The sequence below is a fragment of the Ostrinia furnacalis genome, unplaced genomic scaffold (genome assembly GCF_004193835.3).
Source record: "Ostrinia furnacalis isolate ACB-3 unplaced genomic scaffold, ASM419383v2 OfSCF4936, whole genome shotgun sequence".
NCBI lineage: Eukaryota > Metazoa > Arthropoda > Insecta > Lepidoptera > Crambidae > Ostrinia > Ostrinia furnacalis.
This window is the reverse complement of record NW_021135175.1, coordinates 173,497-191,723: the sequence shown is the minus strand read 5'-3', so window position 1 is coordinate 191,723 and position 18,227 is coordinate 173,497. Positions and strand designations below refer to the sequence as shown.

At 36.8% G+C, this 18,227-nt stretch overlaps 1 protein-coding gene across 14 annotated transcripts in view; it reads left to right on the top strand.

Annotated features, from left to right (window-relative positions):
• Window positions 1–1,645: 1,645 nt before the first annotated feature.
• Window positions 1,646–18,227, top strand: part of LOC114360300 (regulator of G-protein signaling 9) — a 42,624-nt gene continuing 26,042 nt past the window's right edge. For 3 of the 14 annotated variants that reach the window (XR_003656503.1, XM_028314957.1, XM_028314962.1), the window contains exons 1-3: window positions 1,647–1,775; window positions 2,382–2,543; window positions 13,828–13,998. Coding sequence is in view for 12 of the 14 variants with exons in the window: in XM_028314957.1 (XP_028170758.1) it covers window positions 2,475–2,543; window positions 13,828–13,998 (240 nt within the window). In the remaining 2 variants the exon portion in view is untranslated. Of the gene's footprint in view, window positions 2,054–2,381; window positions 2,544–6,760; window positions 6,917–8,404; window positions 8,469–13,827; window positions 13,999–18,227 lie in introns of those variants that run through there. The other 11 variants (XM_028314956.1, XM_028314960.1, XR_003656502.1 and 8 more) reach the window with 10 other exon arrangements.

The following is an 18,227-nucleotide window of genomic DNA, read 5'->3' as shown; positions in this document are numbered from 1 at the left end:
CGGGCACAGCTGCATTCAGAGACTTGATTAATATCAAAGGCAACTCATATTCTTAATGAGTAAAGGATTTAATGAAAATACTTGGATTGGTTAGTCAAGAAAGATAAGATTAATTTAACCGTAGAAATCGTCACATGTGCAATCTTAAATTTAAATAAAATAACATCTGTATCCATAATCCGGCACGCAAATTAAACACTCATTAAAAAAAACTACCTTGCGTTCAGAACTGCTGAAAACAGGTAAAAACCGATAACAAAACAATGCAGACCAACTGAATTTTGATAATGAAGATTTTTTAAGGTTAATAAGTGTGTAATTTTAATTTTAATCCCTGTTATCCGATTCAAGAAGGCTACGAGTATGTTAGGAGTTGCCACTAAAGTCCAGCAACTCGGATCTCAAATCGGCAGTCTAATGCCACTGGGTTATCTAATGTCGCTTGGGCTATACAGTATACAGTAACAGGTAACTAAGGTAACAGTGTAGACTGCACTGGTCCGGTCGAAGATTATTTTGCTCAGAGTTCCTTATTTGGTTGTATAATGAAGTTACCATCGCCTATTATGATTGAAATCATTACATTAATGAGTGGTTCCGTTACGGCAGGCTGCGATGGACCATAACGCATAACAATATTAGCAATCGCGCTCACCGTACAAAAACCCGTTTAGTCATGCGTGCTATGTTCCTATCTTGTACAATTATGATGAAATTGCTAGCAATTTGTAGCGTTTTTTGGCATTTAGCTACGTTGACAGTGATACATGTTTATTGTAAAAATGTAGAGTCAATTTCGGGAAAATTTCACTGAACGGTTAAAAAAAATTTGACGTAGAGTTATTTTAACTAACTAGTTGATTATTATTTCAAAATACTTGACAGTTTAAATAATAACATACTTTGCACGTTTTTTTAATAATGTAAATGAAAATTATAGAGCAACAAGACATATAATTTCTTTGTTCGTTGATAGTTGAAAATTTAAATCAGATTATAGGATGTTTATTGTTTATATCGAGGGCACTTATCTGATATGCAGTTTATGAGAAAATTAAGAGAGAGTCCAAGTGTTAATTCGTGTCAGACATTTTAAAAGGCTATTAACTGATTAGAAACTGTGGGACTGTAATTAAGAATGATACGAGCGAGATTTTATGATTAAGATTGAAATATCAAGTGAGTACAAGGTGTAATTGTTTTTTTTTGCGTTTAAATAAAATAATATTATGTAACGTAGGTATCATTTAACAGATTAAGTAGTTAATCTACTCGTACAGTAAAATTTTTCACATAAATCGCTGGATGACTCTATAAAATTGTTATCGTGGTTAGTTTTATTTAGTCAAGTGGTTCTACAGCTAGATGTTACGGCGTAGTTTAGCAAAAAATAATAAAATGCTACATAATAGAGACGGTCGGGTAGATATATCTAATCCATTTCCAATCTCGGCGTTTATCGAGCCTGCGAATAATAGGCGGCTCGGTAGGTATCACGTCGATAATAGATCCACGACCTGTCATAAATTTCATTGCAATCGAGGATCCGGCTGATCAATTTGGTCACGGAGCCGGCGGTGGGGGGCGGGGGGAGCCAGGGCGCGTGCGCGGGCCCGGGAGCGGCCCGGGGGCTCCAGTGCGCGAGTCGCCGCCGCCTGCCGCGCCGCCGCCATGGCCGCGCGCCGCGACCGCTGACCGCAGCGACCGACCGCGCCCGGCTTCGCTCCACGCGACGCACGACTCCCTCGCCCCACACCTCGCTGCGCCGCCGCTAGGTAAAGTATCTCGCGGCACTAGACAAGCGCCCGACGGCGCCGCTGCGGCCCGCGTCACGCGAGCTGGCCCGCGCTTTGTCCTGCGGTGACCGCGCGACTCGCCGCCCGCCCTCCGCCCACCGTTCATGACGATACATAGGTAAAGTTATCACAACACGACGTTACCCGGACGATATCTACTGACTGGTTCGCTGGTTCTGGTTGATTCCTTGTGGTGGTGAGGTGACCCGTTCTCGACGGTTGGGTGTTGCGCCTCCGACTGCTCCGATGCTCCATCGGTTAGTTACCATTTTTTTTTTCATGAATAATGATAACGCAATCGCTTGAGATTCAGATTAGATGAGTAGATAGGAGCTTTTTTAAGTGCGAGCTAAGTGGTGACTTGGTCACTGTTACATAATGGACCATCTTCGTTGCCAGCCGATGTTACGACACGAGATGCTCGATTATGGAACTGAGGGATGTTCTATTGTGTTTTGAGTTTTCGGATTGATCGCTTTGGCTAAGCTTAGTTTGTGGTATAACTTATTCCGATGAGATCCCTCCGAAGGCCCCAAGACTTTAGTGATTAAGAATGTTTGGTTAATGAGCATCCGTCTCCTGTAGATGGTAGAAGACTGCCAATGGAGACGCGGGGCCGTGTTAGCGGAGGTCGGTGGTAATTGACATTAACGGAGACAGAAATGTGCGGCGTAGTCCATGGGATCAGACGTGCCGCTCATCCGGCGCCTCTCGCTATGCGGAGCCGGACCACCCCTCAGAAATGAGGTACATACTTAATTCATACTGTGTATATGTTATTATGACCTTCCTAACTCAGTGTTACGAAAGAAGCTGTGATGTCGCTTCTCTCACATTTATCGTTTTGTACAAATTGCTAATGACGTTATTTACTTACGAACTTAACAGTATTCCTGCAATTTTAACACATCGATCGATGTTTATTAATGAAAGTTTTTGAAATTGCGACGCTATATGTGATAAACAATACACTTTAGCGCTCTACATAGAGACAGTAATTCAAAATAAAGGAAATGTTCATTTAAAATTTTATAGAGGGATATAAAGTGCACTAACCTCATTTTATGATCTTCTTTCTTACGTTTCGCTAACAACGAGTCGCGTAATTGTTACTTAACCGTTTTTATTTTCGAATGAAATGCTTCAGCCATAGAATTTTCAACCCTTTTTAGTATTTTTATGTGTATTTGTGTGTATAGTTAGTTAGTTAGGTATCGCTATAGAATAATCTTAACATTTCTCTAGCCAAGGTCAACGATGGCCTCGCTTTGAGGACAGCATGGCCTAGCTAGGCTATCACATCTATGAGTAAACACATCAAAACCTCGAGGTTACGCATGACAAAGCTTTGCAGATTAGCAAAGCTGTACGATAAAGATTCTCTGTAAAGTTACGCACGTCGGATTATGATATGAGAACCGAGCAATTTATTGAACATTTTAGTTTGTGATTACTAATTAATCTTTTTTATTTCCACATCTGGGCCTTGGTTTTTCCAAAACCACCTAGTATCTGTCTTTAAGTTGGCCTCGGACATGCGCAGAAAGTAAAGAAAGATTTCCCCCGCGAGGCCCTGTGATTGTCTTCGCGCACAGATCCCCGGGTTTGATACCCAGCTGTTCGTTATTAAATACTAGTGATACGCCCCGGTTTTGCTTGGGTACTAAATTATATGCTCACAATAATACTCTTCTTTGTGAATTAATCAGTGGAGGAACATAACGGCATTTAAGTAACCAGTATTTTTAATGATTATGTTCTCATATTTTTATTAAAATGCTATTGGATTCTGCGCCTATGATCGCATAAAGTTAGAAACTTAACATTTTCAAATTAATACTTATTCACGGATTAAGTCTTTTTTTGTTACGACGTTAGGGAAAACACAAATTACCTAGGTCATTTATTATCTTCAGTATTTCTGGATAATAATAGTGTTTGCTGTTGGGATTAATGAGCGTTTATGACTTTTTTCTGGTGTAATTTCGGAAAATATTAGTTTTTTTAGACAAAGCTCTATGTGTATCACTTTCCGCCACAACCCACTTTGCTTTTTGTAAACGTAACTCTACATTTATCTTTCAGCTGTCACTACTTATATGAAGTAGGTACATACTATTCTCTAATTAAATTATAGTAATCATACTAATCATGCTCAAATAGCTGACAATACATAAAAATTAATGAAGAGTTAGATACGTTAATTTAGTAGAGACGTTGGTAACATGACTTGTTGTACAAGTTATAAAAAAATACAACATAATATCCTACTAGTTAATATCCATTAGGTACCTACTGAAGAGATTTCTACATATTATTATGAATGATTTTTATATAAACAGTAAACACGTTATCAGATCTGATAATTTGTAGTAAATAGGTTTTATCTAAAGGAAAACTGATTTTCATATGAAACTGCTGTTGTAAGAAGGTAGTCATGTAAAAGCTTTAGTTCATTTCTTTAAACAAGAGTTCACATCGTGAAAATAATATTAATAAACCTACCTATCTACTTAACTGATTTCAAAAACGCACTGTATTATATCTATAACGTCTCAACGTTTTCCATAACCACATAATCTAGTAATCAAAACAGTTAGTTCGGTTTTTTATCAGCAATTCTGGCACCAATTAAATTATTACGATTTCCTCATTTTCATACTTGAATTGGCCACACGTAAACACTGTGGGTAAACAGATGCCTCACCTAGCGGTGTTTTCAGCATTCAGTGAAATTTTATTACACTCTGGTTAATGTAATTGCAAGATAGCGGAGTTTGGCGAAAAATATTCTGTTAAGAGGCGCCGTTGATCGGCTAATGGGCTATTAACGGGTTAGCCTATATTTAACTGTCGGTAATTTTGTGTTTAAAATGTAATTAAAGTCCCTTTTTAATTGAAATGGCTTCAATTTATTTTTTAACTCAGTAAATAAAATGCACATTTAATTTAATTTAACAAAAATTGGGAGTAATAGCACAGAATAAAATAAGTAGGGTAAACCGTATAGCTATTGCCCACTTAAAGATTTCAAACACATTGAGATGAAAAATTAAAGAAAGTATTTTAATTATCGACCATTTATGACTTTTTTCTTATAACTCAATAAACTGTTAAACAGAATATTAACAGTTTTTAGTAAAAACTTACGTAACTTAGAAAATATTGAAATAAATTTAAAATCCTCCAAAAAGTACAGTCATTGCCCATTACTTACACTAATTGCCCACATCAAAGCACAGTAATTGCCCAGTATCTTAAAACAAAATAATCAAATTTAAAATGACAAAATAGGCTTTAAATAAACAAAACAAAACATTAAACTTAAATTCTAGTAGTACAGTCTTCAAAATTTCAAAATAAATTGCGTTTGGCCTTATTAAAACATATTATCAAATATTTCTTGAGCTGATGTTGATGAGTCAGAATCGGTAGATACAGAATCATCTACTTCAAAACATAGATGACGAAAAAATTTGAATTTTATTTGTAAATTTTATATTTATTTATTTTTTTATCTTCTTTGATATCAGTTCAAGTGGTTGCTCAGAATGTTCAATTAGCTGTTAGTTATTCTTCCCTAGTTGTATCTATTTCCTTACAATTAACATTTTCACTAGTAGATTTAACGTAGGATTTTCATTTTTTGTATTTGCGTTTGGAATTTTTATCAATTTTTTCAAGCCAAACCATATTTTTCAGCAATTTATCTTGTAGATAAATTGTTGGATACATCTTGTACAGCTTGGATCGCTTTTTGCAAATTTTCTATGCTATATTGAACTTTTGGAGTCTTTGGCATACTGAAAATGAAACATTAAAAGCCATTTCAATATTTATGCCTGTAAATTGCAAAACAAGTCTAGCAATGAGCAACTTAAACACTGCTACTGCATGGTGGCAACACTCTAATAATAATTGCCCTGGGCAATAACTATACATTAACATATGGCAATAACTGAAATGATGGTGGGCAATAACTAAAAATATACAGATTTACGTGCAGTGATTACCCACCGTTAAAATGACCGTTAGAAATCAAATTTTGTCAGTTATTTTCATTGATATTGGAGAAAACACTCATAATTTAATCATGATTATACACCATTACTTGAATATTAAATAACTTGCAAAAAAAATTTAACCTCTAAGCAAGTAATTCCTTAGTAAAATTGTTAAAGTCTTTACCTGTTTGAGTAACATTTTCACCCGTCTTGACAAAATCCGCCATAACTGTTTTTTTTTGTGTTTCCTATTGTAAATTTTAAATCTACTGTACATTGATCTCGGAGCCATCTACTTAGTAAATTCAAATCTAACTAGAGTGATTCAAAGTCAGCACCTGACAATATTATTCTTAAAGCGGGCAATCACTACCAGTGGGCAATCACTCTCTGGTTTACCCTACCTACTATGTAGTAAAATTTTAAATAAGACAATACCCTGAGAACCATAGCTGAAAATCGTTGAAATAGTAGCTAAATACATGGTGTCAAATATTTCATTATGCCTACTTTATGTTAGACCACTATTTTCGCCACACCCTGTAACATTATAGGTCAAAATATTGTTGGTAGTCACTGACCTACTTTAATATGTAGAGTAATGTTAATTTAGGAGAATGATTGTAGTTTAATTAATATCTTTAGACGAGCAAATATCTCGGCAAAGCTGTCAACAAATAAGTATTTAATTTCCCAGATCAGGTAGCAGGTGATGCACCTTAAAAGCAAGGTTAAAACCGTAAGCGGAGTTATTATCCTCTCAGGGAGCCTCACGCGACGGTGCACTTATCTCACTTATCTTAAGGTGCTTAAGCCTCCAAAATTCCCCCATGACTCTAAAATTTACGACCCGAGGTGAGGTTTTAGCGGACGCGGTCTTATCTTTTTTATCTGAAGATATTGCGAGACGTCGCTCGTTTGCTAAATAGTTGTCGAACATTACCGCTGTAGCCTGTAAGGCCCCAGTCCGGTAATTGCGCTGTTATCGTAGTGTGGAGATGTGTGCTGACACGTCTCCAAGACGCATGAATGGGTACCACAGTGATAATGTGTGACGCATGATATACGGTGCGGTACAGTGAGTGTGCGATGTGCCTTTTGAACACATAGGACGAGGTTAGTGATTCTGGAATATAATAATAGGTATCTTTGTTTATATCTTGTTCAAGTTCTCACTTTATTCACAAAAAATAGAGTCTTTAAACTTAGTATTAAAACTTTGCCTCGTTTACAAATGCACGCACTTAGCTCAATAATGAGGTCATTAATTGTTATAGTATTGCTCTTAAGCAGAAATGATAAAAATCAGTCCAAATTGCCTAAAATATTACATTTTATAACATCTGGGGGCACGGCAGTGCCCCCGCCAAGTCGAGCGCGAAGCAAACACTGCCGTACCATCCTTTACTGGAACCATTTCGCCGCATTTTCAGGCCTCTATTTGAGAACCTTTAGATAAGACCAGAACGCAGAAATTTTCGTCATCTAGTAAGCTATAATCACACACTTAAAATCCAAAATTTCAAGTCTGTAGGTCAATTAGTTCCGAAGTTAAGCGAAAGCAAAGTTTCGCATTTATGACACTCACTCACTCACTGATGATCATCAAAATAGAACTAGTACTTCCCATTAACTCAGAGAGCTGAAATTTGGTACAGAGTTAGGGTTTAATGGCCACATAAAGGGAAAACTATAAAAACTAGGAAAATCGAAGATCTGGAGTAACACCACATTCATAATAATCAATACTACTAGCGCCACACCGGCGCCGTGGTGTTCGCCTGTACCGCTCACCGCTAGATGGCGCTAGCACTTTGAGCGTCGATTTTCTGCACCGCGGTGTCCAGATTTTTTTTCCCCTCTAGTTATTATTAAATCAATTCTGATTCGTTGTCCTTTTTAAAGATGTGTTTAATATCGTAAAAAAAATGACGATAATATTAAAGGACGACGACGTTAAATAATTATGCCACATTCTACAAAAAGAAGTGAAATCCCACCAAAAACATTCTGTAAAAAACTAGCCAAGTCTCGATGGAGCTGCTTGTTTATCTCTAAAAAGTAATGAAATCTAGACAAAGTCGTGCCAAGTCTATGGTTCTTTACTGCGATTTCTTTTTTATTATAGTTAATGTTGTGTGACTTGGCCGTTGAACAATCTTTATTAAGATAATCAATAATTATGCATAAGTATTATTGAAATACGCAGCTTTATTAAGCCTACAATTCACTGGTTATTAAATCAACGTTTTCCAAGTGGCAATTTTCCATCGTCAATGGGTAGTGGTTCTGGCAACAGATTGGTGCAATGGTGTCATGGAGCACCTGGTTTTGTACCCTTCAACGGCCAAGTCACACAACATTAACTATAATAAAAAAGAAATCGCAGTAAAGAACCATAGACTTGGCACGACTTTGTCTAGATTTCATTACTTTTTAGAGATAAACAAGCAGCTCCATCGAGACTTGGCTAGTTTTTTACAGAATGTTTTTGGTGGGATTACGATTTACACGGTGTTCTTAGAAATATTAAAATAGACACATTATTGATCGCTATTCTTATCAACTAACTTGTTCAATCTGAAGTTTTGAATAATTTTCCAGATAAACCGCGTAGGATATGTCATCGATAGATGAATTCGTGCACTCTTCCGCATGGCTTATCAAGGTATAGAAGTTACTGAAAAAATAACTTTTTATCTATTTTTCTTGCTTGAAATAATAATTCTAACATCATCATATCTAATAGATAAAAAAATTATTGGCCAAAATGGCTAAATAACAACACATAACAAAAAATCGTAAGCCCGTATCATGAAATGACATTGAAGTACAAGTATGGATCTAACTCAAAAATAGATCAACCAAGCCTCTAATTGGTCTAACTTATCACAGGCTTGAATTTACTCTTGAGTCGGATTCCAGTTTTAATCTTCGTTTTATATTACGGGCCAATAAACTGCAGACTACTAACAAAACTTACCAGACGACGTTCAGTAGATACATTGATATTTACAGAATCTTATTTGAAACTTACACAGACATCATAAATATCTTTTACAGTGTTGTGACGTACATACACTGAGATGAATACACATTGTTAAATGTTAATGATTTTTACAAATCTAGAAATAAATCAGCATTTAGTGCTGATGTTTGAGATTTCTCACTAGTGAATAACCTGTCTTATATGCTTCTTTTTAATCAACAGTTTCACTGCTAACCTTTCATGAATAAACTGACATTAATAACAATTTTTCAAATAACACACATTTCATGCTCTACTTAAGTATCTGTGGACCTGAAAAAAAGGAAAAATGTAGAGTTCCATTTTTTTTGTTTCCGGCGGGGAAAATCACCCAATCACATTATGTACGTTTTTCAGAACCAACTGATCATTATTTTTAATCACAACTACTGATTGTACACAGTCTACTAGTTGGCGTTGTAGGTACACAATTAAGAGAAAAAAATACCCGAACGGTGAAAAAAATATAGTACGATATTTATAATTATGTGTGTTCTCATCCTACATCGTGTGGCTTACTTACGTCCGATCGCGGTCGTTACTTTAAGATAACTATCTCCACGGCTTACTCATCGTGAGCAATTAACGCTTGCACTGTACAAAATAATTACACATGATATACTGCACTTCAAAAGTATATTATGTAGTGTTACTTGAGTTATGAGACTTCAAAATATTAGGTATGCCTGAAAATATTTTATAGATTTTCTAACATCGTTTGGAAATGTTCAGATTTTTCCGTGAATAATTTCGTCTATAATTCTGCCACCCATCCTACATGCTCAATCATTAGTCCTGAGTCGTTGTGTCAATGAGCTATGGTTTCAAAAAAAAAATTGACTGTTCTTAATCACAATCTCATCCGATGCGATCTAGGTTTATTAGATTGCTCAAATAATTCATTTCAAGATGGCCATGGGTCAGACAGTCAAACGCGTAGACTATAAAAAAATAAGTTTTAAAATAAAACCTGTACTTAACCTTTAACATTGGGTATATTAGATTTTTATAGGGTTGTCTCATTTTCAACAAATACAAAATGAGCAAAATAAGTTAACTTTATTGGTCGGTTTTCTTTGAATTTAATACAAATATTTTTTAAATCAGAATAATAAATATGTATGTTGTTTGGCATCTTCCAACCAATGTAACTATAGGTAATTTTGTTTCAAAATAACATGAATGGTAACCCTGCCTATAATCTATTTTCTCATGAACACAGCCGCATTATTATCGCATAATGGCTAGAGATACCATCAGTGTGGGATCACGCGAATATCTGACATTATGTCGAGAAGAACGCCCTAATCGTTTGAAGTTGGCGATTTTTGAACATTTCACTTTTGGCCATCTTATTGTTTGGAATTATATCCGCGAGATATGAATACTGGCGTCGCAACTTTGTAAAATCCGTGCCAATAGACAAAAGCAATTTTGTAACTAAGAAAATTGTAAAAAAATACTGAACTATCTCAGTGATCTCTGTTTTTTGCAATCAAAGATATATTTCTGAAATTACTAAGATAGGACCATAATAAGTTCTATGTCTATGATAGTCGAATTTAGGGTTTGCAAGATTGCCAAAATCTATAGGCGTAGACTTGTACCTGAGCTCAGTTTCAAAAGTCAAGTATCTAATAAGCATCTGAAGTTTATCACGTAACCGTTTTTAACACTATTACCTACCACAGCTATTACACTACACTATTATCTACCATTTACTTACCACATAACTTGTAGAGATTACATAGACCTGTGCTTATTTATAACTTCCTATGAGTATTACCTTTAATTGATCACGATCTTCGGTACAAGGAATTTCATACATACCTACAAATAGATACCTACATAATATTTATTTAAACAGCCGTTCTATTTATCTATTTGCATCATCAATTTGCAAGTCCGTGCTTGACACATTTGCATGCGTAATTCGAATTTTGATCGATGTATTGCAGACACAATAGTTTAATGGTCCAGTCCTATCACTCACATACAAATTGCTTATAATGAGCCTTATAATTCATTTGTTCGAGCACCACTACCACCAGGTTTGTAAGGCCAGTGTTGCTTGGTGTAGAGTCGCGATTGGAGTCAAATACTAGTGCCAGTGAAGTAGTGAGAAACGTGCTTGTGGGTGTTAATAAAGTGTTTAAAGCTATTACAGTCCATTAGAATATTTTTTACTTTCGTTGTAAGTTTTTTTAGTGTTGGAATTATAAAATTATTTTATGTAGAGTTCTCGGATTAAGGTAACACTGCCAAAGAATGTTGTTTGGAATGCCTATTTGATTAACATAGTTCATTAATCTAACTATATAGGTCTGTAAGAAAATATAAAGGAATGCCGAGGTATCTGGTTTCTCAAATACAACTTATTTATACAAAAACTACAAATCTACAAAAAATATTATGTCGTTATTTAATCGTATGTATGCCGAATGCACATATTTTTAGAGTTTGTGAATTATTTTTCAATTGACGCAGTTTAGTTGTTTACAAATCGCACAGTGGGTCTCGGTTGTTTTGTTTTCAAAATACGGGATAAAATGAAATGAGCGACGCATTAGGGTAAAGCTATTTGTACATGCACGTGCTGGGAAAAGCTGCCAAAAACTAATGCTTTTCGTACATTGATTTTCAATATTTATAGTATGAATAGAGAAATATTAATAGCATAATGTATTCAAGTACTTTTGGCCCAAGACAGGTAAAAACGTCATGCTTGTAATGACTAGTATTTCAATGAAATAGCCATATTTATTACTAGCTTTCCGCCCGCGGCTTCGCCCGCGTGGAATTTTGTCTGTCACAGAAAAACATTATCGCGCGCGTCCCTGTTTCAAAAACCGGGATAAAAACAATCCTATGTTCTTTCTCGGGACTCAAACTATCTCTATGCCAAATTTCATCAAAATCGGTTGCGAGGTTTAAGCGGGAAAGCGTAACAGACAGACAGACAGACAGACAGAGTTACTTTCGCATTTATAATATTAGTTGGGATCTTGAATTCTTTAGTATACTACTAATCAATCGCAACAGGTAAACAATTAACTTAAATACCTATAGTTTTCTTTTACAATATTATAACTTGTTATAAGTAATGGTATTTCTAATAAACATTACTAAGAAGGTATTATTTTTAAAGCCAGAGTTACATTTGTAGCGACATTTACTTACAAAAATGCTTTTGTAAATGCTTTTATGTGCAGCACTGTACTTCTATACATTGCCATGTGGCTGTTATTGAGTCTGTATGTTTATTTATTATATCCATTTAATTAAAAAGGTAACTATTTTGTATTTAATAGTGTGCAGTTTTAGGGTGATGGGTATCAAAACAATAGGTACTATACTCAGCCCAAAGACTCGTGGCAGGTGGTGTCATAATAAAACAGTGCTTATCACGTTTTCTCTCGCACTAACACTGGTTATGGGTGACGTCACACAGAGGCAGGCATAGCGTTGATTATAATACGTAATAATTAATGAAATATTGGCGTGGGTGCATCTCTGTTTCAAAAATTACTTATGGCCCCGCTTGGTACGAGTCTTTGCATCGAGTATAGCTCTTGAGTCTCATACTCTTCACTTTCTTAAAAATACTTTGAATTTTTTTTCTAATTTCTCCAGTGTTAATCTTGGACTCTGTTAATTGTGTTATGTACTTTCTCTATCACACAGAACTATAATATAGATTTAATTTTATGATGAATGGAGGAAAAGTACTACGAAGCTGCGCCAAAGGTCCCACCAAATCGACCATTGTTCTTTATTATCAGTGATAAAGCCTACTAATGGACCATTAACACGAGGTCAATCTTGAGACATCTCGCTCAGCCATTGCCATATCTACGAGTGCTGGGCATGTTCTGGAAACTCAAGGAAATTGTTTGATTCTACTTATATTGATGAGAAATAAAAACACGATATCAAATACCTACTTAGTACATTGGTTTCGTCATACTAGATGACTCACGAATGAAATGATGTACCAAATATTAAATTGTTTCAAGTATTGATTTCTTCTCGGTCCAAAACTGTCGATAGTACGTGACATTATGCACTTTATACGCTTGTACAAAGTAATACCTATATTAAACTTTGATCTAGTAGCTTTCTAAACAAATTACGTTGATTTAACATTGACTCCAAATTGTATTATTATCCTAAAATTGATTTCTTTTTTTTTAAGTTTGTAGCATATAGAATGTGATTCTTAAGATCACTAAAACGATGAGTCTTATTGTGTGTAATGTAAGTGTAAATAATCAATTAAAATCTGATCATTTACATACTATACTGAACCACAGGATGTCGCTATCTAAATTTTGGCGCCCAACTTGGTAGCGAAATGAAATTTCGATCTGTGTGAAGTCAGGTACATCGCCTTGTTAAAGTTTTATGTCCAAAACGATTATGATTTTGTCTTTGCCCGTCTACTAACACGATAGTTCACGCTAAAGCTTCTAAATTGCCCTGTATATGTATGTAGAGATGGTACTTGGATTCAAACGACCTTATAATTCGTCGCCAACGCCGCAAAGTGGCGAACATCATACAAACGGTCAAAAATTTTGTCAAGTGTACAGAAATTCTGCATTCTTCAGGCACTACCTATGTCGTTTTTCGCACTCTACTTTTAGAAAAAAAGGTTCGTTCCTTTGCGGCGTCAGGCGGCGTCATACAGAAAAAAAGCTGGAAACTTATAAGCGCTTACCAGCGCTTGTCAGCGCTTGTCCGTTCGTTCACAAAGAAAGCAAGTTGAATGGCATTTTATATGGCAGCGTCCAGCGCTGACCAGCGCGTGTTGAAACTTATCGGCGCCGTTCAGTGCTTATCGGCCTGCGTTCATATATTTTTCTGCGCAGGTCACCAACGCTGGTAAGCGCTTACAAGTTTCCAGCTTTCTTTCTGTATACGGCCTCAGTGACGAATTAATCCCAAAGTATCTGAGGCCTATTTCCAGGTGGACTAACATACCTTTTTGGTGCACCAGGTGTCGGGGGCGCAGCGCGGGCGCGAGCGGCATGCGGCCCTGGCAGCAGACACCCATGGAGGTCGGCTAGCGGCGCGCGCGCAGCCCCCGCGCCCGCTACCCCCGCCCCGCCCCGCCGACAACATGGAACTCGCCGACGTGCCTCGACACCGACCCCTGGCCTTCGATAAGGTTAGTTTTTAACCATAATGGGGAAGCTCTTGGTCTGATGAACCTGATGGAAGGTGATGATCAGGCCGAAGGTGCAAGTGCACTTCACCCACTTCCAATCTTCAGCCATACAGGATATTTTGATACAAAATATGAGAGAGAAATATGATTCCGTGCTTCGCAGAAGCTTTTGACCTGCATCTCACCTGATGGAAAGTGATGATCAGGCCGAGGACGGAAAATGAAAATGAAGAAATATGTATTTTATAAAGCAGAGATAGGACTGTCACAGTAAGATTACTGAGTGACTGATTATGGCGATCCATACTAGCGCTACTGAAAGCTGTCTATTTCAATTACTAGGGGCAAAACATTTTGTAAAAACTACATAGACAAAGGCTGGACGACTCTACTTTAAAGCTGAGTGAGTCAACCAATTAATGTGCTCGTTTATGAATTACACATTGAATACTTAGCCTAAACAGTAGTTCGTAAAATAGTTTCTACTAAGTACTATAGACGCGCCCTAATAGTTACCGATGAAGGGTTAAAATTACTGCGGTTTAACCCTCCGTGCCAACTACATCCATGGCACGGACGGTCCATTATCGCCTCTGACGAAATTGCATGCGAAACGCTGGTTTTTAACGCTGACGTCAGCTGTTGGCGCTGACAGGCCCAGTAATTATAAAATTTCACCGGCCACGCAAATTACATTCTTTGGGGAAATTTAGGGCTGGTACACACAATGAGTTTGCAAAAATACTGTTGTGTTCACTTATCTTAACTTTTTTGGGACAGGCATCTTTCTGAGATACGAAGTATGTAATTTATTCGTAATCTATCATTTTATCGTTATGATATACGATAGATATACAGAAGTTCAGTAGATATACAGAATCAGTTTAGATAATAGTAGGCAGTGTAGGCATTTAAATCAATTGTGTCCAACATAACGAATGATGAGAAAAAGAAATACATTATAAGTAGTACCTAACTGTATAGTATTTATTGTACCAATACTGACTGTTGCGTAGTTAAAGACAAAATGTGTCATATGTGTTATGAGATCTCTAATTAAATACAGCGATAATATTTAATAGACAAACTACCAAGGTACCTATTTACCTTTACGATAATGTTCAAACGACCGACCCGAGATGCGTCAACCGCAACTTGGCAACAATTTGAATCCATCACGACTCAGTTTAAAATTAAAAATTCATCGCGTTGCTGCCAAACCTTTTCCCATAGGGTTGGGAAGAGGTATCATTAATAAAATGGTGCTTTTCATAACGGCGGAGGCTCTACCATTTATTTTTAACGGCAGTACCTACCGACGCGAATCGATAGCGCTCCGGCGCCTTCCGCACGCCACACTCGCATTCACCACACTAAATTGGGATTTTCTCGTAAATTTTTAAGGCATCCGTACGCTGGAATATGTCGGACATTCGGTTGAAGGATTCCGTGTGAACGACTGTTTTGGATATGAATAGAAAGGGTAGTTATACAGCTCTATATCGGTTTAGTAAGCTATTTGTAATGCCGGAATTATTACCTTAGTTGACAAAATAATAGCCACTCATGGAGAACGTAGAAGTAGGTAGGTATATCATGATTATGATGTTACACACTTCTAATGGTAAACCTTAGCCTTACTTAATAAATACGTGTTTATCTACCTACGCAATTAACTGCACTGCACAACAGATTAGTTATTTTGTTATTGGCTGATTTCTCTTAAGTACATGCAAGAAAAATGCGTGAAATATCGTTTTTCGTCAAGCTATCATTTCGTGGACCGCATCGAGTTACATCTAAGGCAACCGCTCTGAAGTTACACAGACACCTACATTGAAGTTTCTTTAAATCAATCTTTGAGAGTGTCATAGATTGCTTTAGTGTGTCCCATGTAGTAAAACCTTCCATCGGTTTCGGCACTAAAGTGGGATTTTCCCGTAAATGTTTGAGGCGCACGGACTACGTGGCCGAAGGATACGGTCCCATGAGTCGGCAATCCGTAATAATTAACTACCGCTCCAAAATAGAAAGGTCCACGGTGGCCGAGTTTCTTTTAGGTGTAAACCTAATCTTGTATTTATAGACCGTCCTGGAATAAGTAATGTTACTTCGGATTTTGGGTTTGGTGTGCTAGTTGGAAATATCAATTGGAAAATTATAGTTCACGCTGAAATACTTACGCTATTTACCTATAAATAGAATATAGTAAATGGTAAACGGTTGGTAAAATCGATGACGTATTTTGTACGACTACCTACGAGTACCTACCTACTTATATGAATTTCGCTTGCACTCATGGATCAAAGTTAAAGTAGCGCAGCTGGAGCTTAAGGTACTTTCGTGCTTAGGATGAAAGCTTTACATTTTTATACTTTAAAAGCTTCGTAAGTTTTCGTCGTAAGACGAAGACTACAGTTTGTAAGCTAAAAATTAGTGTAATTTATAAGATAAATAGAAAATGCATAGATATAGAGTTGAATGAGAGAGTAGGTTCGCCGAATGGGTGCAGAGAAACTAAAGTTTAAGTTTATTGGACAGGGCTTTCGTATTCGGACTCGCATTGAAACTGTAGTTCAATTAGTTACGCTACGTGAGAGTTTCTTCAGCCGAAAAAACATCTAAACATGTCAATTCAAATCGAGGTCATCGTTATTTTTGATTGAATTAGCCGTTGATTCAATTCTTTAAATTGGTCTCGTTAGTTCGCCACGACTGCGAATGTGTCTGCCGCGGCCTTGAACGTTCGTGTCGAATGGTCACTCAGCGGAAACCGCGGGTTCAATAACCCCCATTAGTACAATTACATAAAGGAAGGAACGATCAATTGTCGCCGGGGAGAGAATACAGCGTTCTAATTACACGTCGTGTTGATGTCTTTGATTTACAACCCAACTACCCACATGCCGCTATTATGACCGGCGCGAGCGTTTCGCCCTTTGTTGCGAGCGGGACGCGCACAATAGATGGGGTTGAACAATAAATAGTATACATTTGATTCCGGGAACGCTCGGCATTCGTCGTCCAAATTAGTGCTACCCGCGGAATGAGCGCGAGGCTACGGTGGAAAGCGGAATGTTCGTTGTTGGGGCGTTTTTTTTGGGCATTCGGAAAAGTTTTGAAAAAAAATCCTCATAAAATCATGTTGTTAGAAGTTGAGGATCTACCTACTTATACGATAAAAGAAAGATGCACGCGTCTCTATTTTTTACATTGAACTTTGTAGCATTTTTAAAGGTAGGTATTTCTGATCGAATGATAAATATCAAAACATTTCCGTTTTAGTTTTTTACGGGCAATGTGCCCAAAAAGATCTTTAGACATGATTTTTCTATGCTTTTCTATGACTCAGCTCATTCTGTTAAAGCTTCTATCTGTTATGAGTTCTTGCTGAAACGTCTATTTCTTACTTTTCTTATTCAAATGAACTGGGCCTTTCTCGTTTTTTCTCCTAGGTACGTGGAATGACAAATTATAGCTACAAGCAGGCGTTGCTCTACATTTGGCTGGCTGCCAACATGAGGCGAGACAAAAAGTAGGATGTGCTGGTAGTCGGGGGTCTTTCTATTTTGTACAGGGTGTAAAAGAGAAGCATTTTGTAGTTTGGGCGCACGAGCTCTATTTTGTGAAAGAAAATTCGAATTTTGAATTTTCCGGAGCATGGCCGACTAGATTCTTATGACAGATGTCAAAGTGTTAATTTCTTTTTTTATGGCCACTAAATAGGTTGCATACATTTTTTGAACGAAAACCAAACAGTTTGTTATACTCTTTGTTGAAACCATTTTTAAAAAGTAACGTAAAATTCGCCGCATAGCTTTCACGTATTTATGAAGAGTTTTATTTTTATTGATGAAATAATTTGAATTTGAATTGTAGCTCTTCTGTCTAAGGTATACCGAAAGTTACACAATATTATATCTTCTTAAAGTCTATGTCGATGTTTTTTTCACAGACATTGTGCTAGCATTCAATCCAATCAGACAATCTCTGACCGCTTTTCTTGTAACGTCCTAAGTAGGGAATCGCGTGAAAAGCCGACGCTTGGTCGACCATCAATAACTCACCGAGACTGATAACTAAAAGACGGCGATAACGTTCTGTATCGAACACGACAAATTACAATCACTTTTCTATTCGACACATTTTCCATTCGAATTTTATATCGAATAAGTTATTTTACGCTTTCCAAAATGTCATTGTATCTGTGCAAATAATTTCTAAAGAAA